This window comes from Myodes glareolus, chromosome 6 (genome assembly GCF_982192425.1).
Source record: "Myodes glareolus chromosome 6, mMyoGla1.1, whole genome shotgun sequence".
In the NCBI taxonomy this organism is placed as follows: Eukaryota; Metazoa; Chordata; class Mammalia; order Rodentia; family Cricetidae; genus Myodes; species Myodes glareolus.
The window spans coordinates 87,190,785-87,217,188 of NC_142031.1; the positions used below are offsets into that span (position 1 = coordinate 87,190,785).

Consider the following 26,404-nt stretch of genomic DNA (forward strand, 5'->3'; position numbering starts at 1 on the left):
GGCTGCTGGCCCATCTTGGCCTGGCTTTGGAGCCTTAAAGAGAACCACCAAGCTCCACTGCCCGTTCATGTTGCGCCTCTCTTCCTTGAAACAGAGCCATAATCCACGTCCAGCAGGTTTCCCTTCTCTGACGCCACTGGGGCTTCAGTACTAACTGTCTTTTCTCCACCCACTGCTTCTGGATAGCTACATGTGGTAGAACAAGTCTAGGGGCTGAAGAGAACAGGTCCTGGTGCATGCGGGAAGAACGATACGCAGCAGGGACCTGGGAGATGGGTGACCCTCCGGAGGGAAGAAGGAGGCTGCTTTCGGATAGTAATGTCCCTTTCCGGGCAAGCCATTGCCTTTTCAGTCCAGGCTCCAAACGGTTTTCTTTTTATCTTGCAGGACTAATCGTGGCCATTTCTGCCCCCAGAAAGGGATTCTGAGGCAAAGCTCACTAGTATGAGGGAGAAACTATCTACTGTCCCTTCAGTAACCTCTGTGTGAATCTTTCTGAAAAGATTTTATGCCTTAGCTTGTTCCACACTTGGAAAAAGGACCCGTTTTCTAACTAACCTGGATCTCCCCTCCACCCCGAGTTTGCCATTTTGCTTTGGATATCCACACGTCCCTGCTAGATTGTTCTTGCAAATCCATAAAAACTGGCAGCTCCATAGACTCTTCCGTCTCTCCATTCTCCACACATTTCCTGCTTAGAGAAAGGCTCTGAAAGAGAAAAAATGCTATGAACTTGTGGTGGGCAGTGGTGATGATGCACCAGGGAAAGCCAGACTGCTTGTAGGTTGTTAGGCTACCCCCTCCTCTCTTAATTGACAGTCTCCAGCTGTCAATAATAAAGATAGCAAGCATCCCATTATAAGGTTGACCCTCTTGGGTTAAGGTTTCGTGTACAGAAAGTCAAAATGTGTTCAAATGAGAACCTCCTTGGGGAAAGACATCCGTGTCTTTGTTCGAAATCTGACATGGAGGTTCACCCAGGACATGGGTAGCACAGGAGAAGAGTCTGAAAACACAGCATGACATGTTCAGTGTTTGCTTCCGAGGCTGTACTCCTCAGAGTCAGCATCCCCTTAGACATACAGCACTAGTCAGATGCACTACAGACATAACTGGGGCCGAGTAAAGAGCTTCTTAAGAACTCATGACTGAGGAGAATATTTGTCATGAAACATCATTTTATTAATTGATTATTTTTTTTTTACAAAAATAAACAATTTAATGAACAAGAAGTACAAAAGCTTCTGGAAATGCAAACTCCAGGAAGGGGAGGGCCCGGTTTTGGCTGCTTGGTGGCTTTCACTGAAAGCAAATGAGGCAGAAAGGCTCCGACCCTACCCCCATCCCAGGTCCTGGCTCAAATGCAATCTGCTCTTCCACCCTAGTCTCAGCTCATGTGGACGTGTGCACCACTGCCCATGACCTCTGGGCTGGCTTAGGAGCAACCTCTAGGGAGAGGCCAGAGACAGCCTTCCCGGGTACTGGTTCACGCAACAGCTTGGAGCATCCATCCCACAGCTCCCCTGTTGGAGTTGCGCTGAGAACACGCTCTGTGGCTGATTGTCCCCATGCAGCTCCTGCCCACTGTGGCTGATGCAGCAGCAGCAGCAGCAGCAGCAGCAGCAGCAGCAGCAGCAGCAGCAGCAGCATTCTGGCTACATTCTCAAACCATGAATGCAGCGATGGGGCTGCCCCTGGAACGGTCCCAGTTAAGACTAGCCTGAGCCCCACTCGTAGCCCAGAGCTCTGGAGAGGCAGTCAGCTCCCAACCAGTGATGCCCAGGCCGGGAGCAACAGTCTCAGACCTAGGCTGGCAAACTCACATTTTAACATCTTTGCATATTGCACGTTTGTCCTGGTCACATCAGTTGGTCTGGGATGACAGTTTTGTCTGCAGGGCTTCCCAGGTGATAACGCGACATCTTGAGTGCAAGTTACCCCCGCAGCAGGCAAGTCCAGCTGGCAAAGATGCCAGATGGTCAGCTGAGCCCACAATCAGTCAGCCAGACGCCTTCACATATGTGGTCTTGCTGGCATCAGGGACCACTTGGCTCCATCCAGCCTTAAAAAAGACCAGTTTCCGACCTAGGGGCAAAGATGAGAGGTTACAGGTCTGGTTAATTGTCTCTTGCGGGGGCAGGGCCACTCTCTATAAAGTGGCTACCTTGAAGGACTCATACACACATCTCTCTCACCATCTCTGTCTTCCCTTTGGCTTTTCTGAAGGAGTCCCTCTACCTTTCCCATCCTTTGGAGCAGTCTAGCCACTCCTTTGGGACACCCCCTCCCTCTGACTCACCTGTCCAGGTGGTCTGGTTGGTGACCACAAAGGCACGACACTGAACATGGCTCTCACACACATCTACAGCCTCAGCCAGGTTGAACACAGACAGGAGGCAGCCGCCATGGTGGTAGGATGGCCAGCAGCGATAGTCCTCCTGGGTGATGGTACTATCTGGAATGCGCTGGTACTCTAAAGGACGGAGGGGGGAAAGTGAGAACGGTGTGCCTAGGGGCGACGGCTGAGGACCACTCATATGCAGGCCGGTGCATCCAGAATGGAAATGAAGGCAGCCAGAGCTGATCAGGCTCGCTTTACAGCCGGGCACAGACTTGAATTTTAGGACATACACATCTCTTCGATTTAAGGCCATGTAGCTAGTTTAGACATCACAGGATATATGGGGGCCCATGTGGGCCAGGGCATACTCAGGGATATCAGCTGTCTAAGCTGGGTTCTGAGATCGGGTCATTTTAATTATCTAGAACAGGGCTTCTCAAATATCATGATACGTATGTATTTCCATGCAATATGATTAAAATGTAGATTCTGATGTAGGAAGACCTGCGGTGGGGCCTAAGGATTCTTGACTAGATTCCAGTCCTACCCATGTGTTGCAAGGGTTCAGAGCCCCTGAGACATACTTGGTCCTGATATCAGCGAGAGGCCTGGGACCCTGGGAAAGGAGTGTGAAGGTTAAGTGGCATGTGGAACAACACAAAATGCTACAATTCAGGGTTGAAGTGTTTGAGAAGGGTTGAGGTCTCCCTGAGGTGCAGAGCCCCGGAGATTCAGCAAGTGCAAAAGCTCTACCAGAGGCTGAGAGCGAGCCTGGTCTTTCCCAAGGCCCTGGGAGTCCCAGTCGCTGACTGATAAAGCAGAAGCCCTGGGCCTCTGGCCACCCCACCCTCCTGCCTCCTTCTCCTGCCAGGGACTAGACCAAAGTCCAGGCAGGGTTGCCTGTGATTTATGGCCCCATAAACGGAGTCCTCGGGGACAGAGGCAGCCATTGTTCACCTCGTTAAACTTTATTTACAGGGCTAACGAGGGCTCCCCCACCCCTAAGGCTGGCCAGGCCTCCTTGAAAACCGAGGCAACCCACCCCTTGCCCCCCTGCCCACCACTGCTAAACCCTAAGGCTTCTGTAGAAGGACCACTGCCTGTAACAGTAGCTGTACCTCTCCCCATCCCTGGGAGGAGGACCTTATTGGCTGGTTTCAGAGTAGGCTGCCCCCTCCTCCAGCTCCCCTCTGAGCCCCAGGAGTGTAGAGGATGGAAAGAGAAGCAAATGTGTATTGTGTTCCAGCTGTGTAATGGGAACTGTGCTAATTGCTTTTACACACCTTGCAGGCTATTTAATCCCCTTAAGAATTTTGCTAGGTGAATATTTTGAACCCAATTCATGGATGAGGAAACTGAGGCGCCAGGGGTAAGTCTCACATACGGTTCATGAAGGGGTTTGAAGCCACTAATAGAAAGGCAGAATGACAGCTGTTCTAGCTCAGCTGGGGCTGGGACTTCAAAGTCAAAGTTCCACTGTCTATGATGCAGATGAGCCCCGAGAGTGGAGGGTAAGCCATAGCCCATGGGTGGAGGTCACTCACTCTTACACCTGCTCCCACGGGCCCAGCCCCTGGATCCCCAAGGAGGTCACTCACCGCCACTGCTGCTTGTGGAGTTCTGCAGGTACTGCCCACTCCGGTAAAGATGCAGCACCATCTCCAGCTGGGCCAGGGTCTCATCCACCCCCCAGGTGAGCTCTCCTGCAGAGTGCATGTAGCTGTCAAGGCATACCCCGGCTCCTGGCCCTCCCCATGGGAAGCTAGCTACTGTTCCTCCGCAGCCGGGGCTTGGGCCCGAAGTCTGGTGGCTAGGGAGGGCCTTTACCACAGAATGCTGTCTTAGAATATAACGGTCCCAGACTTCACACTGCCTAGGGTCATTCTCGTCACCCGTGTCTGATAAGGCAATGGCAGTGAAGGGAAGCAGACAGGCCCTGAGGCTTACCTGTGGCATTCACGATGGTATCCAGCAGAGGCCGGAGGGAAGGAGGGGCACTATGGGGCAGGAGGTATGTGAAGAAGAACCTGCGGCAGAGAGGGAACAGGGGCTCAGGGGCCCAGCCTTTGGAGACATGTCCTTCCCTTTCACTTCCACTAGGTATAGACTTCGATGTGGCCTGGGACCTGACCCCTCACACAGGAACCAGGCACGTCCGCATTATCCCAGGGGCTCAACTCAGTGAGGCATGGGGTTGGGCCCAGCTGTGCCTACAGCTAACTTGGGACCAAACTGGGACCGGAGGCCCCTTTCTTTGCCCTTCCTCATCTTCCAGGCCACACTGCCCTCTGTCTGACCCCAGCAGTGGAGTATCCCCATAGCTGGGGCTTCTCAGCCATGAGAAGCTTTGTAAAGGTCAGGAGCTAGGGTGGAGAAGGGACGTGCCAGTCCTGGCAGCCCTGGGCCCTGAATGTGACACTATTTTAAGAAGCCTCCAGCTGCCCCTCCGACCCGGCTCTCCTTAGAGCTATTTTTAGCTCCACAGCCACCCTTTCCTCTCTTGACTGGGCCCCTGTGGCTTCCCCTGGTCAAGGTTATTCTCCCTGTTTGGCCTTCTGGCCCCCATGGGGCTCTTGCCCTGCCAGTCCCTCCTTGGCTGGAGTCCCAAAATGTAGGGTCGTCACCTGTAGGCATTGTAGAGGTTCCGTTTCTCATTCATGCCCTCACACCAGCCCTGGGCCGAGCAGGGCAGGGTGAAGTTCCTGGCTGGAAACTCGAGGGTGCAGTCAGCCACAGTAGAGCACGGTGTCTCCTCCACGCGGGCATCATCCAGGTCCGTCACCTTCAGCTCACCGTCCACTAGCACAAACTGCCGAGGGCGGAAGTCAAGCAGAGTGACTGAGCCCAGAGGGGAGTGGGCCAGGTGGTGGAGGAGGCGGCCGAGGCTGAGGCAGATCTGAAGACAGATACATAGGTTGGGTCAGGCCTACTGGACCCCCAGGTTCTAGATTTAGCTTGGAAATTAGCCTTTCTTTTTTTCAGGTCCCAGTAGAACACAAAGGATGAGGTCAGGGCCTTGGAAAGGTCACTGTTCTTCAGCTGACCCTTGGCTGGACTAAGCATGCACATGGCATGGATTACAAGCGAAAGAGCGGCAGGAGTGTGCGCATGTGCACCTCCGCTGTAGAGAACACCAGGATCCTCTTTCTCAACTCCCTCTCTCCCCCGCCCTGCCCTTTAGCCCATGGTTGAGCCAGCCTGTGCTCCTCCTCCCTCCCTGGTGGAGAAATGTCTAGGCTGTGCTGGGAGGCTGCCTTCTAAGGGAGAATTGTCCCAATGAAAAGCACAGTCTTACTCGAAATCGGTCTTCCCAGGAAGTCTGTAACAGCTGGATCATTTCCACGGGGGCGCCCAGCTCTGTGATGGTGGTCAGTGTGTCCGGGATGTCCTCACTGTCCTGGTAGCAATAGCCATAGAGCTGGGGGAAATCCAGGGCAGGTCATTAGGCCACAGGGTAGAGACAGGGACAGAGAAAGATTGGACTATCATGAGGCCCCACCCTCTGCCCTTGAGGCCTTCCCACCGCCTTTGCTTTAGCTCCAGCTGGTGGAGAACAGTGTTTCCTGGGAAGTTTGGCCTCTGTTTCTGAAGCCTTAGTTTCTTCTGTTTTGGTGGCAACAGCTTCTTGCCTCTCGTTAGTCAGGGAGATAGGCAGGCTAGGCCACCATGCAGCAGGCACTGTGCTAAATATACTATGTGCATAATCAAGTTCGTATTTTTAAACTTTAACTTATCATTATTGTGGTGTGTATGGTACGTACGAGTGTGTGCTCAGGTCAGAGGGCGACTTTCAGGAGTCAGCTTTCTTCTTCCAGTGTGGGTTCTAGGGAGTGAACTCAGGCCATCAGACTTGGTGGCACACATTTCCACACACCCTGTTACCTATTGAGCCATCTTGCCAGTCTTCCAATTCTTACAATCACCCTATGGTGCATGGCTACTATCATTATGTCTGATTTGGAGCAGGGAAATTGACTCAAGGGAGGTTACGTGGTTTAAACAGGTCACAAAGCTAATCAACAGAGGAGCTAGGATTTGAACGGATGTTACCACGGTTCCACAATCTGGTTCCTCTCCTAGGACACGGGCCAGTAAATGATTATCTGATACCCTCCCCTACTCCAAACTGGGTCCATTTCTCTACCATCTCAACTTTCCGGAGCCCAGAGGCACATCTGAAGAGGGGCATAAATGGGGACACAGTGAAGCACGGTTCTCAGGGAAGGTCTGTTTGGGGCTGGATGATCGTTCAGGTGTTGCACACTTCTCGGAACCACCCAGCTGTCCAGGAGGAAGCGCAGGGGAAACCCTTCGCCACTGACACCCCCATCAGCATTCTCACAGGTCTCCCAACACACTGCGTAGCTCTGGCTTACAATGGGCTCCAAACAGCCAGCACCCTACCGAGCGCGAGCACAAAGGCCGGGTTGTCCAAGCCATACAAGGGAAAGCAAAGACCTCTGCGGTGGAGGGTTGAGATGGAGGCCAGGGAGCCCACGGCCTAAATATGCCAGCACACAGCAGCTCCTCGTGCCAGCATCCTCACCCTCCCCAGCTGCCCTGCTTGTCCCAAAGACCCACTCTTGCCCCAGCAGTCCCAATCCGGCCCCATCAGAGAAGCTAGACTCCGTGTCAGTCTCCCAGGTTACTTGGGCTGTGGCGTGCAGGTCCAGGGGCTGTCCTAGGTACCCTCTTTTCCTCTCTCCTTCCATACCCCCAGTCAGCCCAAGGAGGCCCCAGACTCAGGATGGGCTTTGGAGTAGGTAAAGAGAGCAACCCTGGGGCCTGGTTCTCATTTTCTTGCTCCAGTCTGAGCCTTTGTGGGAAACTTCTGAAGGTTATTAAACACTCGGAGGTCGTTAAATGCACTGTTAACGAGGTATTAATCAACACTCCTCAGGAAAAAATAAAAAGACACCATTAGCCCCCCCCCCCCACATACACCCCAGGAAGCATAAGGCTGAGCCCTGCAGTTGCATCTTTTGTTCTTTGGGGAAGAGAAAAATACTCCAGCATGGTCAGAATCTGTGGCCCAGGCAGGCCTGGGGGCCCATCGGAGGCCTGAGGTCCCAGGATGGTGGGCTTCAGAGAGGGAAGATTCTTGTGCCCTCTGACCCCGGACTACAGAGGCATCTATCCTCTGAGGAGAGTGTATGTAGAGGATAAGAGGGTCCAAGTTAGACCCCCGCAGGCAGTCCCCCAGTCACCAGAACCTGTGCTGGGAAGAGCACAGTGGACCTCTGAGGCTGCCCTACATTCACCAGCAGAGCCTACAGCATAACTTCAGACTGTCCAGAGAGGGGGAAGGGGTCCGGGGCCTGGGATACTTCAGAAAGTCCTCGCTCGGCAACCAGTCAAACGGTTTTGAAATTTTCAGTGATCAGGAGGTATCAAAACAACGTGACCTCTAGTTCCTGGCACGCAGCTCTGAGGCCTCTTGGGCAGGACGACCTGCAACAGGCTGTGTTGGTTACAGGGGTGGCAGAACTGAAGAAGGCAGAGGGACATGACCTGGGAGTCGGAGAATAAGTGGGAACCTCACCCTCAAAGCAGTTCCCAAGACACAACAGGGACTTCCATTTTCCGCTAGGACCCTGATTACTTCTGTTCTAGGTGACCTAACTCCAACCTCAGACTTGAGGCATCACAACCAATTCCAGGAGATGCCATGCTGGTGAGGGCATGGGTGAAATGAAATATGTTCTCTTCTAGCGTCTTGTCTTTCTCTGGTGCCCTCGTTATTAGAAGGGGACATTACAGAGGGGGACCTGTCTGTGGGTTTGGGTGGGCGTCTAGCTGGATACTTGTCGAAATGCTTAGTGAGGCCAGTGAGGTAGGAATTCCAGCGGCATAGGAAAGTCCACCGAGTGCCAAACCTGACCTGTGAAAGGGCCTTGAACAATTAAAGAACACTGAAGATCCAGTAAAGTCACTCAAGGCCTCTCCACCTCTGCAGAATCTGGCTAGCACCACAGGGTTTCCAGAAAGTTCCCAAGGACCCAGAAGAGGAAAAGAAAATAAGATCCTCCCAGTGAGAATGGCCACGTAACCAGCTGCTCATTCCCTTTGGCCCCAGTCAGTGTTAGCTATACAGCTGGACATAAACACACACAACGGAGAGCTGCCTGGGACCAATGCAGGGCCTAGGGCCTTTACAGAGCTTGTCACAAGTGTCTGACCAGGACTGGGGGCGGGGGTGGTGGTGGAGGGAAGACATGTCCTAGGGAGACTTGGAGCCACGGGGAGTACAAGTAGAATTCTGGACTCTTCTATTCTGTATAGCCCACAGCTCCCTCCAGGCCTGGGGCCCCCTTCTCATTTCTCAGAAAATGGAGGGACCGCTGAGTTTCTGGTCAGTTCTTGGCGTGCAGAACGGTGAATCTGAGGGGATGTGAGGTGGGTGGCATGGGCAGGAATCACAGCTGGGGACTCTGTGCACACCTATGCCAGCTGGCCAAGAGCTGTCAGTCATATATCTGTCGGCTCAGACATATGCAAAGGGAGCCTATGTCTTACCCTAGGCAGAGTGCAGGCAGAGCCCTCAGAGAGAGGAAGTGGTCTGTGTTTGGCTAGTGCTGGCATTGTGAAGGCCCGTTCTAAATCTTGGAGGGACAGCGTGAGGGTCAGAGTTTGGGGGACAGCGTGAGGGTCAGGGTTGGGGGGGTTGGTGGGTGGCCTCATTCTTCCTGCCTGTGTCCCCAATGAACAGGAAGAGTCTCCTACTAGAAAGGTATGCATCTGGCTTTTTGAACCTTCTCCTCTCTTGGCTAATAACATTTAGAAGAGTGGTATTCCGACTAGCAGAACTTAAGTCTTCTGACCAAAGACCCTGAGGCTTCCCCGTGCTTCAGTTGGACCCACTTCAAGTCCCAGGGAAGCCCCTGGTCACTTCTGGGAAAGGCTGTGGATTTTCTGGCCTCCTTGATCCCTTCCAATGACCTGTGAGCGGAGTAAGGAATGAGCGACTCTCTGAGAATCAAGTTAGACACCGGTGGGTCTCTGGTCAACTCTTCCCACCGTCTCCAAAGGCAGACATGTTACTGGACTTTGAAAAAAGTGGGGCTCAGCCTCTGCCAATATGGGGGATCCTGTTACTGCAGCTGGGAGCTGACTGAAGCTGGGCTTGAGGTCACTATGACTGGAGAGAATAATATGGTGTTCAACCGTCAGCTTTAGCCAGCGGCGGGGTCCTATGTTGTCATAACTCCTTACTCACTGCCCTACTACCAGTTGGGGCCCTTCCTGCTCTTGCCTGTCTTTAAGGGATGTGTGCAAGTTGGGTAGAGGCAGGCAAGGTGATGATGCTCAGTAGTGCCCTAATCTGGGCTCTGCACCTAGCTGCAAACGGGACTCGGTCTTTGACGCCTCGTGACTTAACTCTGTAAGACCAAGTGGTCTTCCAGAGTGACCAGCCAGCCCCCTCATCCCGGAACCCAACTCTCGTACCTGCAGCACGTTGGGGTGCCGCAGCCGCTCCAGCAGCACCATCTCCTTGAGCAGCTTGTGGGCCGCCAGGCGATAGCAGCCCCTTCGCGCCCCGAACTCCCGCACGCAGCTGCCCAGATCGTGGCCGCTGAAGTCCACTGCTTTAAGCGCCACCGCGGCGCCGCTGGGCAGGCGGACCCGGTATACAGCCTTAGTGTAGCCCGAGCCCACGTACTGCGCGCCAGACACGTTGCGGAGAGCGGCGCAGCCCAGGCGCGGGCCCGGACCCGGGGAGCCCGGGCCAGGAGCAGGGGGCCAGCCCGGAGCGCCGTCGGGAGGGGGCCGGGCCCGCGGGGGCCGGGGACGCTGCAGGCCCGGCCCTCCCGGAGCCAGGTCCATCAGGCGCCTCCGCTCCGGCCGCCCAGCTCCCGGCCCGGGGCCCCCGCGGGAATAGCGCTGCACCTCCTCGTAGCGCGCCCGGATCTGCCGGGCTAGCTCCCCACGGCCCCCGCGACGGCCCGGGCCCGGGGCTGCCGAGGGTCCCGGGGACTGGCCTGGCCTCGGAGGCTCCGAGCCCGGTGCGAAGAGCACGTTGAGAACGGAGCCCAGCAGGAAGGAGGCACAGAAACCCGCGGCCACGACCGCCCGCCGGCGCCGCATCGCTCCCCTCCCCCCGGCCGGCCGCGCGCGGTTCCCCGGCCCCGGCCCCGGGCGGCTCAGGCTCCGAGGCGACTCCGCTTCGCGCCGCGCCGGCCCCCTGCCCAGCCCGCGCGCATGGCCCGGGCAGCCCCGACCCCGGCCCCCGGCGGGCGGCACATCGGCCTGACACTTGCCTCCCTCCCGCCCTGCCCCCGCCGCTTATAAGGCCCGGAGCCACCCCCTCCCGCCCCCGCTCGCCCGCCCGCCCCTCCGCCAGCGCCTCCCAGCGCCCGGCCGAGCCCGTCCTCAGCGCCGCCCCCTCCGGCCGCCCGGGCCGGCCTTCCCCGCTGACTGACAGTGGGACCTCCTCCCGCGGCCAGCCCGGCCTGGGAAGCGGCGCGGAGGCGGCTCCGGCCCTGCCCAGCGCGCGGCCCCAGAGCTCAGGCCGGGGAGCGGAGGAGCAGGGGAGGGGGGCGGCGGCGAGCGGCGGGCATGGGTTCCAAGCCCGAGGCGAGGCAGGATAACGGGACCCGAAGGACGAAAGCAGAGCTGGCCGGCAGGGTGCGGGGAGGTGGAGGGGCGAGGCCGGTGGGTAACGGGTTCCGAGGGATGAACCACCATCCCTCAGGTCATCAGGGTGCACGGCTGCCTCCTGGGGGGCGCGGGGGAGGGTTCAGGGGTCCCGCCTTCTGCGGGAGAGGCTGGTCTGGGACAGCCCGGGTTCTGGGTGTGGTGAAGGGCGGCGGTCTCGGGAAGGCGGCCCGGCACCTGCGAGAGCGCGAGGGGTGTGGACTGTGGTCTCCGAGTTAATCATGAGCTTTCAGAGAGGATCTGTTCAAATGCCTTCTCCCAGGACTTTCTGATTTGCCTTGTCCTCGAATCCCTATATCTAAACAGACGAGCTCCACCCCCATCTCCGAGATCTCCGATCTCTGTCCCGCCAGTAGGGGATTTGGAACCGTAGGCACCGAGTGCTTTAGTGTCCACGCACATCCGTCTGTGGAGTGTGGACATCTGCGTGTCTTGAAGGGGGCTACTGTGTCCCAGGAAGGGAATGTGTGTGCCTTGTGTGTAAGTTGGTGCTGACTCGATCTGAACTTCTGGTCCCTCCTCCTCCCTCCCTGATTGCATCATTAGTGCTAATTGAGGGGCTTTCACACGCCAGCGCATTAGCTGTTTGGAGTGAGCTCCCCCCTCCTGCGAGATAAGCCGCTGCCCCTCCCCCCTCGCAACTCTCCACTTCGCTAGAGCCCTGAAACTGTCCACCTAGGTCCTCTCACCTCCTCGGGCTCCCTCCAGTTTTCATCTGGAGAGGAAAATCTTACCCTTCCGGCAGAGTCATGGATAGGTGGAGGAGACTGGGTGAAGGGGGAGGGGGGGAGAAGCGTAGGAGTGGGGGAGGAATCCAGGACCTTCTTTCTGAGGGGCTTTTTAGGGAGGGGAGGTTTTCCTTTAAGAGGTCTCACATTCCTGTCGAAGGCAGAAAGGGTCTCTGCGATTAGAAAGGGACTAGAAATTTCTGACTAGTTCTTTTGAACATGGAAGGTGAGGTGGGGGGCAAATTTCTTATGCTTAGCCTGTGATCCTATTGAGGTAGGCCTTCTGGATTTGACTTTGTGGTCCCCTAAGACTCAGAAAGTGGGGACCATGCTATCTTATTAGTCATGGGAAAGGCAGGTTGAAGGAAGCCATGATTCCCCCTGAGAGATTTGGGTTTGATGGAGTCCCGTACTTTGGTCTGTTCCTGTTTAAGCTGCTCCGCCCGCTCTGGCCCATAGCTGCCGGGAGTGTGTGTGTGGGGGGGCGCTCTGAGCAGATGCCCTCCCCAGCCCTCACACCAGATGTCTTTGGTCTAATTAACTGTGCTGAGAAAACCAACCTGGGTTTGTAAACAAAGCTACTGGCTAAAGTCAACACGGAACAGCAGCAAACAGTAAACAGTCCCCTTGCACGCAGCCTCCATGGCGACCCAGCCCCCACCCACGAGGGAAGAGGAGGAACTGGATGGATCAGAAATTGCCTATCTGCCTGCATGACCCCAACATGATTGCCATTTCCTTGCCAGTTCTACAGTGTCTACTCAAGAAGTGTGAGGACCAGCTACCATCCTAAGATAGGTCTACCTGCTTCCCAGCAATTTCACAGACTATACAGTCAAACATGGCCATCTTTGAGAAGGCCATTGTGGGGGGCATATTCCTTGAAAGGCTTTCTTTGGATCCTCTGCCGTGTTCATGACTCAGAGAAGCCTCCACGGGGAGGGATTGGTATTGTGGGTTTACAGTGCAGAGTTGGTGAATATAACGTGAACACTGTTAATTTCATTACACATCGTGTAGGTATTATAATAACATGTTCTGAAATTAGATAATTATCCCTATGATATCTCTGCCAAGCTTTGGTATTTCTGTTATGGTTTGAAAGTTCAGTGCACGAGGGCCAGAGAAATAGGCACCAAATGTACACTTGTGGTGCACACCCAGAAACTCTGAAAACAGGAGTCCTCTCTCCTGAAACAAAGAGCCTTCTTCACATTTCTCTGTGTCCTTCAGCCCTCCCTCAGACACACAGACGTACATGATCAGAGATGGAAACAGAACAGGATTTTGGCTCCTAAAAGAAAGAGATTAAACCTTTGGCACTGATAGTTCTTAACCAAGTTTTGATTGTTTGGCTTTTGTGTGTGTGTGTGTGTGTGTGTGTGTGTGTGTGTGTGCCACCCAGGGAGAGGCATTATTTTTAAGAACCGGGCAAAGCTACTGTTTCCTCATCTATGTTTGCCCAGCCATCCAAAGAAAGGCCAAGCAAGGCCCACACCACAGCCTGTGCCTCACAGGCCAGTGTCCAGCTCAGAGCCGGGTGCTGTTTCTCACTACAGCTTCCAACAGCAGCATCCCCTTGATCCCACTCTTTCTCCAACTTCAACCCCACCAGGAGCCTTTAGAGCATCAATAACTAAACAAGGCTCCATGCTTTAGACTCATTGTGTTTTCTTTCTCTTCCCTTCTTCCCACTCCAATGCAACAAACTAACCAGGATGCCTTGGGAAGGAGGCAGCTGGCCTAGACTCTACAAGGCTCCCTAATCTGGGCATTGCTTCCAGCTACTTCCTTCCTAACATCGCCCCTCCTGGGTGGCTTGTGTTGTGCTATCCATTTCCTTCCAGTCCAGGCCCCTAACACCCCAGGTGGAGAGCTGGTTTTCCTGCTGAAGGAACTGGAGGATGCACTGGACTGGTGATCCAGGCTTCCCCAGGCTCCCTCTAGCTCTCCATGCAGCCTGGCCCTCGCCTTCTGTCGTAGCCATATTGCCCAGCCTAGAATCAGGTGCTGCCTCTTGGCCATTCTCTGCTTCGTCCCATGAGACCCTTCTCTTCCAAGTCTGCCTTCCAGCCTTTCCCTGAGATCCTTAGCTGCTTCTTCAAGCTTTTCCAGAAAGTAGTGAGCGGGAGACAACACTTCTGTAACCAGGGTGCTTGGGGCCCTGGAATCTGGAGGGTGTGTCCTTGGAATCCCGAGGCTTTACTTTATTTAAGAAAATGTGCACAGTCCTTTGCTCAGGTCTAGGAAAAGTTGTGTAACGAACTCTGGATTGGAAGTCAGAGATTCAGTCTCAGTTGAGAGTCCTCAGTATGTGCAATCTAGTATTAATAATAGCAAGTAAACATTTTTTTGACATGGTAGGCAACATGGTTGGCTATGATTCTTCTTCACAGCAGAACTGGCTTTGACTCCTTTGCCCTGTGGTTTCCACTAGAGAAACTGCGCAGGCTTCCAGGCTCCCTTCAAATTTGGAGTGTTCACTTTTTCCAGAACCAGCAGACTAGCAGTTCAGACTAGCAGACTAGAAGGGCCCTTCTCCATGTTATGATGAGTTAGCAGAAGGCCTGGGATCAGCCTTCTGATGCCACAGTGGCCAAGAGCAGAGTCCGACCTCAGCTCTGTCCCCCTTGGAGCCAGCTACTCAGGGAGGGAACTACTTTCAAAAGAAAGGGGGTTGGGGTGAGCACCAGCTTGGGAGCCTGTTCATTCACCCCCATCAGGTAGGAAGTGAAGCTGACTTTTCCAAAACAAAACAAAACAAAAACCAAACAAAAGCAGATGATAGGGGTCAGGTTTCTGACATACAGGACATAAGGGAGCCCCAAATCAGAGTCCCCAAGAAATTACGGGAGATGGGGATGGGAGAAAGACTGGATGGAGATAGAGTAAGATGCAGAAGCACGAACAGACGAAAGTTGGGAATCTGGAGAGAGGTAGTCAGACAGAGATGGAGAAGGCTGTGCTCAGGAGAGATGGCAGCTTTCTGGAGAAAAGCTTAGTTCCCTTGGGTGGGGCTCTCTGCCTGGAAACTTGAACTCTTTCATCCCTACAACTGTGTCATGGAGCCAGGCCCTCTTTCAACACAGGAATCAGAAATGTTCTGGGGCTCCTGATTCTCCCACAGCTTGGCCTGCTTACTGTGTCTCTTCAGCACCAGGCAGGGTCTGTTCAGTGGCTTCTCCTCCGGCTCTTGTCAGCTGCCTCCTTTCTGCTCAGCTGCACCCACTGTTCACGATGCCTTGTGGTGATCTCTACTTTCCTCCACTTTCTGGCTTTCTAAGGTTGTACTTGCCGTGACTAGATTTTCTGGTACATGTCACCTGGGAGAAGGCATAAGGGGTTGTCTTTGGGGCTGGGACCCTGAACTGAATAGAGAAGCAGGGAGGTGGGAAAGAAAAACACCAAGGGCCAAACCCCAGGGCTTCTGTCTATCCTGGGCTGATGGAGTGGTAAACAGAGAGCCAGAGAGTTGACCATCCATAAGTGGGAATGGATAGACCCTGGCAGAAGCTGGTGAGCCCGAGGCTTTCTCAGGGCATACAACAGCCAGGTCTGGAGGCATGCATGCAGATATAATATATCTAGAGATATAGTACAACACCACATTTCACACACACACACACACACACACACACACACACACACAGGCTAGAGATAATATATCACACCTTCTCTGGTCAACCAATGCTCCGTGAATAGATAGAAGAATGTTTCAAGAATGTTTCTCCTAGACCTTGATCAAAGAGGTCTACCCCCCACCCCTGCCTCAGTTTTTCAAGACAGGTTTCTCTTTGTAGCCTTACTGTCCTAGAACTAGCTCTGTAGACCAGGCTGTCCTCGAACTCACAGAGATCCACCTGCCTCTGCCTTCTGAGTGCTGGGATTAAAGGCGTGAGCCACCGCTGCCCAACTCTATGAATCCATTCTGTTTGCTGCAGCTTGGGAAGTGGAGGGGGAATAAAGGAGGGGGGTCACTGAGTGTGCACCTGACTCTAAACTTATAGAGGGTGGGCAGTTCTTGTCTGATCCCCTCTTTGTCCTGGGGGCACACCGGAGAAAGATACTACTCCTACTCAAGAGAGTCTTGACTCTGGGGCACTCTCAGGAGTTTACAGTGTAACTGGGAAGATTCATCTCAAACCATTAGGACCAAAATAAAGAAGGACATAGGAGGTCAAAGGGCAAAGGACAGAGAGGTGGACGAGAGCTATTCTGCCTGACCCTGATGGAGATCTGGCATGTTGGGAGGACCAGCTCTGAACCAGGAAAGGCCCTGTCTCCCTGACGTGTACGTATCATGAGGGAGGGCAGAATGAGTGTTCACTCTGTAGATGATGAAGCTTGTGGGTTTTAAGGATCTGCTGAATGATCCAGCCTGTGTAAGCAGCAGTGGACCCTGGCCCAGGTTCCAGGCCTTTCTGCAGCTTTTCATTAGTTTCTGGGGGCGGGGGACTCTGGTCAAAGAGAGAAGCAGAGGGAGGCACCAATGGAGGCCAAGGCAGAAGAAGTTCATTACAGTCACTTTCGCCTCCAGGTAACAAGGTTGGGTCGTAAAGATTTATTATTTTATTGTTCTTATTAATACTAATGATAGAGCACACTTATTAAGCACTTTCCATTATCATATAATCTGCTTAACAACTGCAGGAGATAAACGCTATCATTATCTCCAATTTTCATGATGAGAAAATTGACATAAGAAGGCAGAGATGAGGCGCCTGAAGACAGCTGTCAGGAGGCTGAGCCTAAGCTTGGGTGCCGAGGCCTCTCACTACAAGGGTCGGCTGGAAATTCCCTCTTTTGGCCTGCGTTATAACTTACCATCTGTCTGGGCTGAGTTGGATTTCTGCAACTAAAGTCCCAGGGGCAGCCCTTCCAAGCCCAGAGCTGCCATCTTGGTTAGAAGGTAAGTGTGTGGTGACGTGGTCCTGTTAGAGCATTCGGAGGGTGGAGGTAGATAGGGCCCTTCTGGAGCAAGTAGTTATGGGGGACACCTTGAAGAGGTTCTGCAACAGAAAACCAGGTTTCCCTCAGCTCCTATGCAGAGCCCTTCAGAAAGCCCAGACGACTCTGTAATCATCCCTCCCTCCTCTTTTCTGAGGATGAGGGAACAAACTAAACAGAAATGATAGTTTACAAAGGGTTAACTTGATTCTGGGAGTCTGTGTGGAATTAAAATAATTATTTGAAAAATTCAGAAAAAGCGCTCACGCATGCGCGTGCACACACACACAAAGGAAGCAAAAATTACACAAAATCCTTCCATTAAAGTAGATTACCTGTAGGCAAGATGTGAGCAGACATCTTGCCTGCTACTCCAGCCCCATTTGCAGAGGTGACTACTATGACCCCCTGAGATAAAGGCTCCTGAAGATGGCCCGGTGGACCTGTCAGCCCCTCCTCCACCAGCTTGCCTTGCTTTTTGCAGTCAAGTTCAAGGTTAGACACCTCAGAGCTCTTGATGTTTCCAAGAAGTTTCTAAGCTCAAATCCCAGTCCTGGGCTGTTCAACAACAACAACAAACCCCAGAAAACCCCCAAAACAAGCCTGTCAGTTGGGTTTGTTTCCTTTTTCCCCCTTTTATCCCCGTTCTCCAGAGCCCCAGCCCTTCTCTCACGCATGCTCAAGGATTGGGTCTCTTTCTAGTTCAAAGCATGCATGGGCACCAGATTCATCTGCCAAGAACACTGCTTCGAACACGTCATTTTCCTGCTGGGAAGATCTTTGATGATTCCCCGTCATTTGGAGAGTAATTTAACTGGCGCAACCTACCTCTTGGATTCTTGTGTGCACAAGTACTTCCTGACTCAGAGTGGCAGCCCAGCTGGTGGCTTCACCAATCTTAGGAGTCCTTCTCCCACCTATCTACTAGCTTATTCTTTCTGAAACTCTGTCACAAAGGACCCGGGGCTTTTCGTTTTTCTTTCTGCTTTAATTCCCTGTTGAAGTTAAGAACAATGGGACTTAAAGTTTCTGCCGTGGTCACGCCCCTGCTCAGCTCTGTGTCTTGATCATGTACTTTAGTCTCTATCCTGTGGTATTTCTTGACATATTTCTCTCTCTCTCTCTCTCTCTCTCTCTCTCTCTCTCTCTCTCTCTCTCTCTCTTGAGACAGGGTTTCTCTGTGTAGTTGTGGCTGTACTGGAACTTGCTCTGTAGATCAGTCTGGTCTCAAACTCACAGAGATCCGCCTGCCTCTGCCTCCTGAGTGCTGGGACTAAAGGCGTGCATGCCCCACTGCCACCCAGCTGACATATTCGCTTTCTGTTTTGTTTTCTTTGAGACAGGTATTGCTTGATAGCCCAGACTTGCCTGGAACTTGCTATCTAGACAGGATTGGCCTTGAATTTGTCGTCTTCTGGCCTCTGCCTCCCAATAGACGGGAGTCCAAGTGTGTGCTACCACACTCAGCCAGTCTTGACACTTTTTAAAATCTTTTCATGTGTGGGATGGTGTGGATGGTGGTGTTGGTGTTAGTGGTGTGTGTGTGTGTGTGTGTGTGTGTGTGTGTGTGTGTGTGTATTTGTATATGTAAATTTGGGGTGCATATGCCATGGTGCATGTGTAAAGGTCACAGGACCCTACAGAGTCTGTGTGGACTACAAGTTAGTCAGCCAGTGAGCTTCCGGGGATTCTTCTGGCCCTGCCTTCCACCTTCTGGCAGGAGCTCTGGCATACAGAAGTGCTCCATGGTAAGACTATGTGGGTCCTGGGCATTCAAATTCCACTTCTCACCCTTGCCCTGCAAGACCTCTGCTCGCAGTCGTTGCTCCAGCCCCAAATATTCTTGATGAGAAGACAACACTGGAGCCTCCCCTTCTTTTGTAGCCTTCTTATTTCTTGGCAGTTTGGCAACAATCCTCTCCGAAACAGAGCTTCTGGATGCTTGCGCTCTCATTGCCTTTGCCCGCTGAGGCCCCAGACCTTCCCAGGGGAGGGTGGTGGTTCCTTCTCTGTCTCGGGCTCCCAATGCCACCTCATCAGAAAGGCCTCCTCTGGCCACTGTCCATCATGTTGCTCTGGTTTACATTCTCAAGACGTTGTTTTCTGAGATGATCTTGCCACATCTGTCATAGATCTCCTTGCTGCCTCTAGCCTCCCCTCTTAGGAAGGCGAGCACCATAAGGGTGGCTCTTCATCTTGTTCTCGGGTGTGTGTCCCAAGCTCCAAGCAGTGGTGGTGGTGAAAGTCTTTGGTAGTACATTTGAGTGCTGCTTCTCCTATGGCTTGGACACCATACATCTAGTGATGTGCTTATCTTCTGAATGAGAGACACCAGTCGTACAGGAGAGGCTCAACAACAAGTGTCTCCTTAGCAACGAGAAAGCAACCACAAAAACCTCTTCTGTCCTAGCCCAAACCAGCCTTCCTATTGACTGAGCCTCGCTCCCTGAAACTGCGATCTGTGGTTGTTTTGAGTTCAACTAAGTGGTGTCCCATTCCCTTAGGGCTCCACTCTGTGACTTTAAGGTGACAATCAGTTAATCCAATAACAGAATCCTGCTAACGTGCTAATGGGAAAGGGTGGGGGAAAAAGGCTCCTGGTTCCCTCCCTTCTGATTCAGGTAACATCTGTGCATTTAACAGGGCCCTTCTGGAGACAATTAAATTAATGCTTTATTGAAACAATAAAATTAATAGGGGCCTCATGGAACTCAATGAAAGGTTTTTAAAATTTAACTTCATTGTATTTTTAAGCTCTAAGACAAGCTTTGGAGGGTGTGGCTTGGGGGTGGGTTAAGGGCCAAATTTTCATGAAATAGATCCCTGAGCAAACATTGAATGCTTGGAGGAATAGAGACGCAATTATTCCCTTTCCCTGTGGAAGGGCTACTTTGTTCTGGGGGCCTGGCTCTGATAGGATCTTTGAACCAGAGATCTGATTTTGTCTTGGGGACTGTGTCACCTTATCCATTGATTCATTTCGGCTTTCATGTTTTTGGTTTTTTTGGTTTTTTTTTGCAGCCTAGGTTAAGTGTCTCATGAAAAGGAATGATACAATGACAGTCGCCATGTTGAATGAGTGATATAATGAACACTGGGACAGGCTGGGTGTGGTGGCTTCTGGTATCTGCAATCCTAGTACCCTAGAGGCTAAAGTGGGAGGATTTTGGTGAGTTTGAGGCTAGTCCGGGGTATGTAGCGAGTTTTAGGCCAGCCTGGGCTACTCCGTGAGACTCAAAACAAAACAAAACAAAAAAGACCTAACCAAAGAGCAATAACAAAAACCCATAAGGCATTCATTATGCCAGTATATAGGTAGGACATTCACTTTCCTGGTTTTCCTTTGTTTGTGTCCAAGCCCATCTGCCCCACTTGGTTGTCTGTCTACCACATCACAGCCTAGTTCATCAGCCAAGATTATTCCATTTCCCTAGGAACCGTGTTTGACCTCAGTAAAGGTCATGGTCAGAGTTTGTCAAACCAGAACCTGAGGTCAGAAGTTTCTGGCAACCTGTGGGTGGTTCTTTTGGTGGGGGAAGGAACAGGTGTTCTCTGGGACAGGATTTCCTTATTGATATGCTGGGCTTGTGTGATATGTGTGTCTGTGTGTGTGGGAGGGTAGAGGCATGAGACCTCAGATAGGGAAATTCTCCTTTAAGATGCAGTTCTCTGCCCAGATGGATGGAGCTGGTGTGAGACTGTCTTCAGGATTCCCCATTATTTCTATCAAGGTAGCACGCTGATTCAAACCATCTGTGATGTCCAAGTAGACTTGGCGATTCCAGTCCTGAGCTCCTGGCTTACGCCCTATGTGAGTGTGAGGAGCAGGCTGAGAGTATGGTTCAAATCCTAAAGGATCTTCTTCCTGAACCCCACACTTCTTGCCCCTACCCCCTCCTGACTCAGGGCACGTATGGCCCCTGTCCTTCTTTTTCCTTCCCCTAAGCTGCCAACAGTGGTGGGGGTGGGAGGAGGGGCTCCAGAAACAGAAGGTTTCTGTTGCCAGCTGTACCCTGAAGTGCTCCTGTGACTGGGGGCAAATGGGCTGGCTTTCCTGAGCCTCAGTTTTTTCATCTACAAAATGGGGATACAGACACCTGCTGCGGTTCTTTTGAGGATCAAATGAAGCACAGGTGTGAGTCACTTTGAAGTGCATGAAAGCGGGCAGAGGCTGCTTTCATTGCGGGTACAGATCTCAGGAACCCTCCTTCCTTCCCCCGGGACTCGGTTCAGAACATCTTTTGTCGTTGAAAAGGAAAATGAAGATTTGGGAGGGTTTTATGTAATTTCTCTACCCCCCCACCAAAGGGCAGCCCCTGCTCCTCCCCCAACCCTCTTGGCTCCCAGACTGGAGATCTTGGAGGTGTCTGACTCTTGCCATGCCTTTATCCCCCATGTCTGTGCTGTCAGCATGGCTTGTTTCCTTCTTTGAAGTCTATTCCAGATTCACCTTGGCTTCCTGGTCTTTCCGCCACCACCACCTCCGTCTAAACCATCATTATCCTGGCTTCTGTGCAAGCACCCCAACGCTTCTCCCTGGTTTCACCCTTCCTTCCCTGTGTGCTTTCCTGCACAGGGCTGCTAGCTCCTGGGATGGGGGTAGGGGTGGGGCTGATGCGTATTAGATCACTTTCACTCTCAGGTTCCATTAGGGCCACATTCTCTGCGCGCGCTGGAAGTGTCCCAAAGCCTCTGGTCCTCTGATCTTTCCTCCTGCCTTTCTTACAGGTCCGCTGCTTAGATTTCCCTCTACGGCCAGACCGATATCCTAAGCATCCTCAGGAAAGCCCAGCCCATTCTGACTTCCATGTCACTGCATGGGTCACTTACCCATAGGACCTGGGAACACCTTCTTCTAGTCTGTCTGCCAACTCTCCAGACTGTAGGACCCAGCTTGTCTCCAGTTCCCAGCCTCGGAACGGACTTAGGAGGTTGTCTCAGGAGATGATCTCTCCATATTCTTATTGCTTATTGCAACAGGACTGATTTAGCATCAGCTGTCACTTCCCACTCCCTGTCATGCCTAATCAAAAGCCCGAGGGCCCAGTAGAATCTTTGTTGAGAAGGTGGACCAGGAGTTCAGGCTTGGTGCATGGAACCGGCCTAGGAGAGTCTGTATTAAAGATTTCTTGGTCCCTCTTTACCCTCCCCCTACCAAACTGTGCTCCTCAGAATCTCCCCCCTGCTATGTCTCCATCCATCAGTAATAAAGTAGGAACAATAGGGGGTTTCTTTCTAATTAAAGGGAGCAGTTAGTGTTTCCACTTCAAAGCCCTGAGAGAGAAGACTTTTGTTCCTCAGGCCGGGAGTCTGGGAACCCAGTTGGGTTGGGAAGCGGAGCTCCAGGCCCAGCCAAGCATTAAACTCATGAACCTGAGATCCCCCCATTTGCAGGCAGAGGAGCTCAAATTTAAAACAACAACGTAATTTGGTAACTTGGGCTCTGATAAAACAGTTGGGGGATTTCTTCTCTCTGAGCGTCTGAAGCCAATGTTATTACAGGTGTGTGCTTGTCTCTCCCACACCCTACCCTGCCCCTGTTGCCCCAGCACACACAGCACACACATGTGCCATATCCTGCTCTCTCATGGATCTGGGATTCACAAAGCACACAGGGCACATACTTAGTGCATTCCAGGCCGTGCCCCAATTCCCAGGCACCCCAGCCCAATCTCCCAGTTGCTCTTCCATCATCCTTCCTCCCGAAATGCCTAGGACTGTGGTTGACAACTGTCCGTTTTCTGTCCAGCTTAAAGCCAACTTGCCGGGAATGTGCTCTCTTTCTCTAGCTTCTACTGGTTGTAGGCTGACCACTAACACAGGCCCATGCTGCTAAGAAACTGGTTCAAGCTTCTGGCCCCACACTGCCATCTCCAAGTGGCTGTGCTAAACACTTTTGTGTTGCGATGAAATACCCGAGCAAATCAACTTACAGCGAGGAAGGTTCGTTTTGGCTTATGGCTTTAGTGGTTTCAGGCCACGGTGAGTCAGCTCCATTGCTCTGAGTCTGGAGCACAACACCATGAGCTATCCTAGTGACAAGAATGCACAGTAGGCAAGGCTACTCACCTCACAGTAGCTAGGAATGGAGAGAAGAAGGGAGGGAGGCAGCTAAGGAAGAGGAAGAGAGATGGAGAGAGAGAGACAGACAGAGACAGATAGATATACACACACAGAAGGAGAGAGAGAGAGAGACAGAGATAGATAGACAGATACACACAGAGATACAGAGATAGATAGATACACACACAGAAAGAGAGAGAGAGACAGAGATAGATATACACACACAGAAAGAGAGAGACAGAGATAGATAGATATACACACAGAGAGAGGCAGAGATAGATAGATAGACAGAAGGAGAGAGAGACAGAGATGGATATACAGAAAGAGAGAGACAGACAGAGATAGATAGATTCACACACAGAGGGAAAGAAAGACAGAGAGAGACAGATAGATAGATAGACACACACACAGAAGGAGAGAGAGAGAGAGAGAAAGAGAGAGAGAGAGAGAGAGAGAGAGAGAATTTATAGGGCATATTCTCTAACTAGGCTCCACTTCCCAATAATTTGCCATCAAATTATGACTCTGTCAATAACTTTGTCCCCTGATGAGATTATATCACCTGGCCACCAGGCTTTAACACAGGAATCTTTGTGTGTGTGTAAGAGAGAGGGAGGTGGCATTTCATACCCTAATCATGTCAGTGACCCCAAGCTGAAACCCTCATATGATCACAGCCTGAAACTTCAAATGGCCACACACTGTCGTAAGTATAGTAATAATGGAAGACACAGCAAAATCATAGACTTGGGTTGTTGAACTGACAAATCATCTCAAGCTTAACCCACTGATCATAGGGGGAATGGAAAAACAGGTTTTTTCCCCCTTTTTTGTTATTGTCTCAGTTCTGTGGTTGATTCTGTGAAACCCATATCAACCTTCTATTTGTATGTCTTTCCATCTATCTATCCATCTTAAACTGAGCACCTTTATTTTTTGTCATGTAGTAGGAAGCACAGTTAAATACAGGCAGAGTCCATCCATCCTTAAGCATCTTACTGTCAGGTTAACAGCACGACTTTTGATAGTTGAACATTGTGTATTAAGATCCCATTCACCGATTTACCAACAGGGTCATTGTGAACCCTGTCACTTAATTTTTCTGAGTCTCAACTTACTTATGGGTAAACGGGACAAGAACACCAGAGGCATAAAAGAAGTCATTGATATGGTGCTTAGAACATAGAAGAGGCTCAAAGAATAAGAATGATCATTTAGTTCCCATTCCCCCTGAATGAGATGCAGAAATACACACCCAAAAGAACAAAATTGCATGCTAAGAGCGTACAAGTTTTATGTGCAAGATGAAGGAATCAAGAGACTCTAGAACCTGTGGACTGTCAGGGAAGCTTTTGGAAGGGGAAAGCAGTCTTAGACTTCAGAGGATTTCGCTTGGCTGACCAGGCCAAGGAAGAAGAAAGAACATGCGTGTTCCACCACGACCACAAATAGCATCCCTTTGCAGACGTGAGACTGGCAGGGTGGTTTGAGGATCACAGACATCATTCCATGACCCTTGGTGAAGGTGAGTAACATTGTCAGCATGTGAGAAGGTCTTGGGTTGTATGATGGTGGGCGGTGACCGTAGTGAAGCAGTGACATGGTTAGAAGTCTCCCACCCTCCCTTAGTTCTGACTTTCCTCTTCAGACCCCCTCCTCTCTCTCAGCCTCCTATTTTTTTCCTACCCTTTGTCCTGTGGAGAGCAGAGAGACACTGCCATCCCTGCTTGCTTTTTCCTTCCTGCTGGACCTTCTGGTCTAAGGTCTTGCCTGACTCTATGGAGAGAGCCTGTTTCTACACATGATCTTGGTGGTGTAGGGCATGGCTGTGCTGCTGTGGCCTTGCTTGCTCCCCTGATAATTTCTCCTTAATTGAGCGTAAAGAATGTGAGGAATGTGGAGCAGACTGCACACAGGAAGAGGGCCGGGCAGCCCCATCAGGGATCCAGGTTCTGGACTCTGAGATGGGAGAGCTACAGGCAGCCAGCTGAACCCCACATAATGTGTGTCTGTTTTTGGTTCTCCATCTCCTCTGCACAACATGGTGGTCAGCCCCCTTCTCCAAGCCTTGGTTCTGTTCTTCTCTCCAACTGCCAGAGAATTCTACATTTATGTCAAACTGACCATGATCGCCTCCCTTCCTGGGAGTCTTTCTCGATTTTGTTTGCTTGTTTTGTTTTTGTTTTTCAAGACAGGGTTTCTCTGTATAACAGTTCTGGCTGCCCTGGAACTCATTCTGTAGACCAGGCTGGTCTCGAACTCACCGAGATTGCCTCTGCCTCCTGAGTGCTGTGATTAAAGGTGTGTACCACCGCCATCTGCTTTGTCTTTCTTGATTTAAACCCATCTGATATGAAGAATCCTCGTACATCTATAAAGCTGTCCATTCTCTTCTGGAGGAGGGAGGGAGGGTGTTCTTGGCTGCATAAGCCCCTGAGACTGGACTGTGTGAAGGTGGTAGAGCAGGTTTGAACCCAGGGCCTGTTTGTCAGTCTGGGAAATCACTTCAGAGATGATCAGAGGGCAGGGCTGCATGTGCTCCTCTGTCACCAGGGGATATTAGAAAAAGCTACCCTGCCTTCTCATTGTCACGTGAGGAGAAAGCACAGGTGAAGGTCACAGGCTTCTGCTCAGTCCTGGCACCGCATCAGCCACGTAGCCAGGTTGGTTCCTCTCGTCAATACCCTGGCGACATTCCCACGTGTGTAGAGGTGGAACTGGATGTGTTGAGGCAAGTGGGCACACAGCAGGTGCGCTTATGAATGTTCACATGTGTAGGAGACCGGAGGGAGAGGGCCAGCTCTGTCATGATCCCTGGACCCTGTTGAAGGGAGAGGATGACGCTGAAAACTTCTTCTGAGGATTCACACCCAGATCTGGGCAGGTCTCAGAGCAGGCATGCAGAAGGCAGGCAAGAGACAAGTACAGGTTGGGGCTCGACACTCCAGGGCTGCCTCTCTGCCTCTCTGAAAAAGAAGTGACAGCTGTCTTTCTCCATATCCCCTTTCCTGAGACCTGACGGGAGGAAGTGGCTGGTTTGGTCACGGGAGGGACTCTGGTTATATTTAAAGAACTTCCCGCCCAGGAGAGATTTTCTGTGGAGGTAGCCAGTCCTCCTGGAGCAGCGGTGTGGGCTGCTGTCTATATTTTCACAGACAGGATGGGGACAGGTTAAGGGGGGTTGGGCAGACAGGCCTGGGTGACTTCTTCCACCCAAGGCAGTGCCAGCCACCTTCACAGGCCCGTTTCCTCTGCTTCTTTAGATGTCTCTCTGGGAAAGATGTGTCTGAGAGTTGCAAGGCCTTACACTGAACATATTCCGCCGCTTCTTCTGGGAAGTTTCTGCTGTTAGCGATTTACAAATTTCTCCCCAGATGAAAATTCAAAACAAAGTGGAAGTAAATGGGCCTTGTGAGCGATGGTGCAGGAGACTTTGACATTGGGGTGTTTATGTGCACAGGGGTGGGTGGACTGAACAGGGCGCAGGCCCCTTCTTCATCTCTGTGGTCCCGGGAATCCTGGGCATTTGTGAAGCCTGGAAAAGATGCCGACCTGTTGGGCTAAAAGTGACAGTTCTCTCTCTGTTCTAGAGACAGAGGCAGCTAGTGCTGTCCTCCCCCGAGTGGCAGGAAGTACCCAAGAACAAGAGTACCAATGCACAGAGGTCAGA

General features: G+C 52.0%; 1 protein-coding gene across 1 annotated transcript; it reads right to left on the reverse strand.

The window, feature by feature from the left end:
- Positions 1-1,160: 1,160 nt before the first annotated feature.
- Positions 1,161-10,441, reverse strand: Pkdcc (protein kinase domain containing, cytoplasmic). The gene is made up of 7 exons (XM_048416169.3): positions 9,788-10,441; positions 5,637-5,759; positions 4,966-5,237; positions 4,289-4,368; positions 3,940-4,044; positions 2,300-2,473; positions 1,161-2,085 (listed from the first exon to the last, which is right to left on the reverse strand). The coding sequence occupies exons 1-7, from the start codon at positions 10,424-10,426 to the stop codon at positions 2,000-2,002; spliced, it is 1,479 nt and encodes a 492-aa protein (XP_048272126.3). The 5' UTR covers positions 10,427-10,441; the 3' UTR covers positions 1,161-1,999.
- Positions 10,442-26,404: the final 15,963 nt, after the last annotated feature.

Coding starts and splice junctions, on each gene's coding strand:
- Pkdcc (XM_048416169.3), bottom strand. CDS start 10,426: ATGCGGCGCCGGCGGGCGGTCGTGGCCGCGGGTTTCTGTGCCTCCTTC. Junction 4,369..4,965: donor AACCTCTACAATGCCTACAG/GTGACGACCCTA, acceptor TCTCTGCCGCAG/GTTCTTCTTCACATACCTCC. Junction 4,045..4,288: donor TACCATCGTGAATGCCACAG/GTAAGCCTCAGG, acceptor TGCACTCTGCAG/GAGAGCTCACCTGGGGGGTG.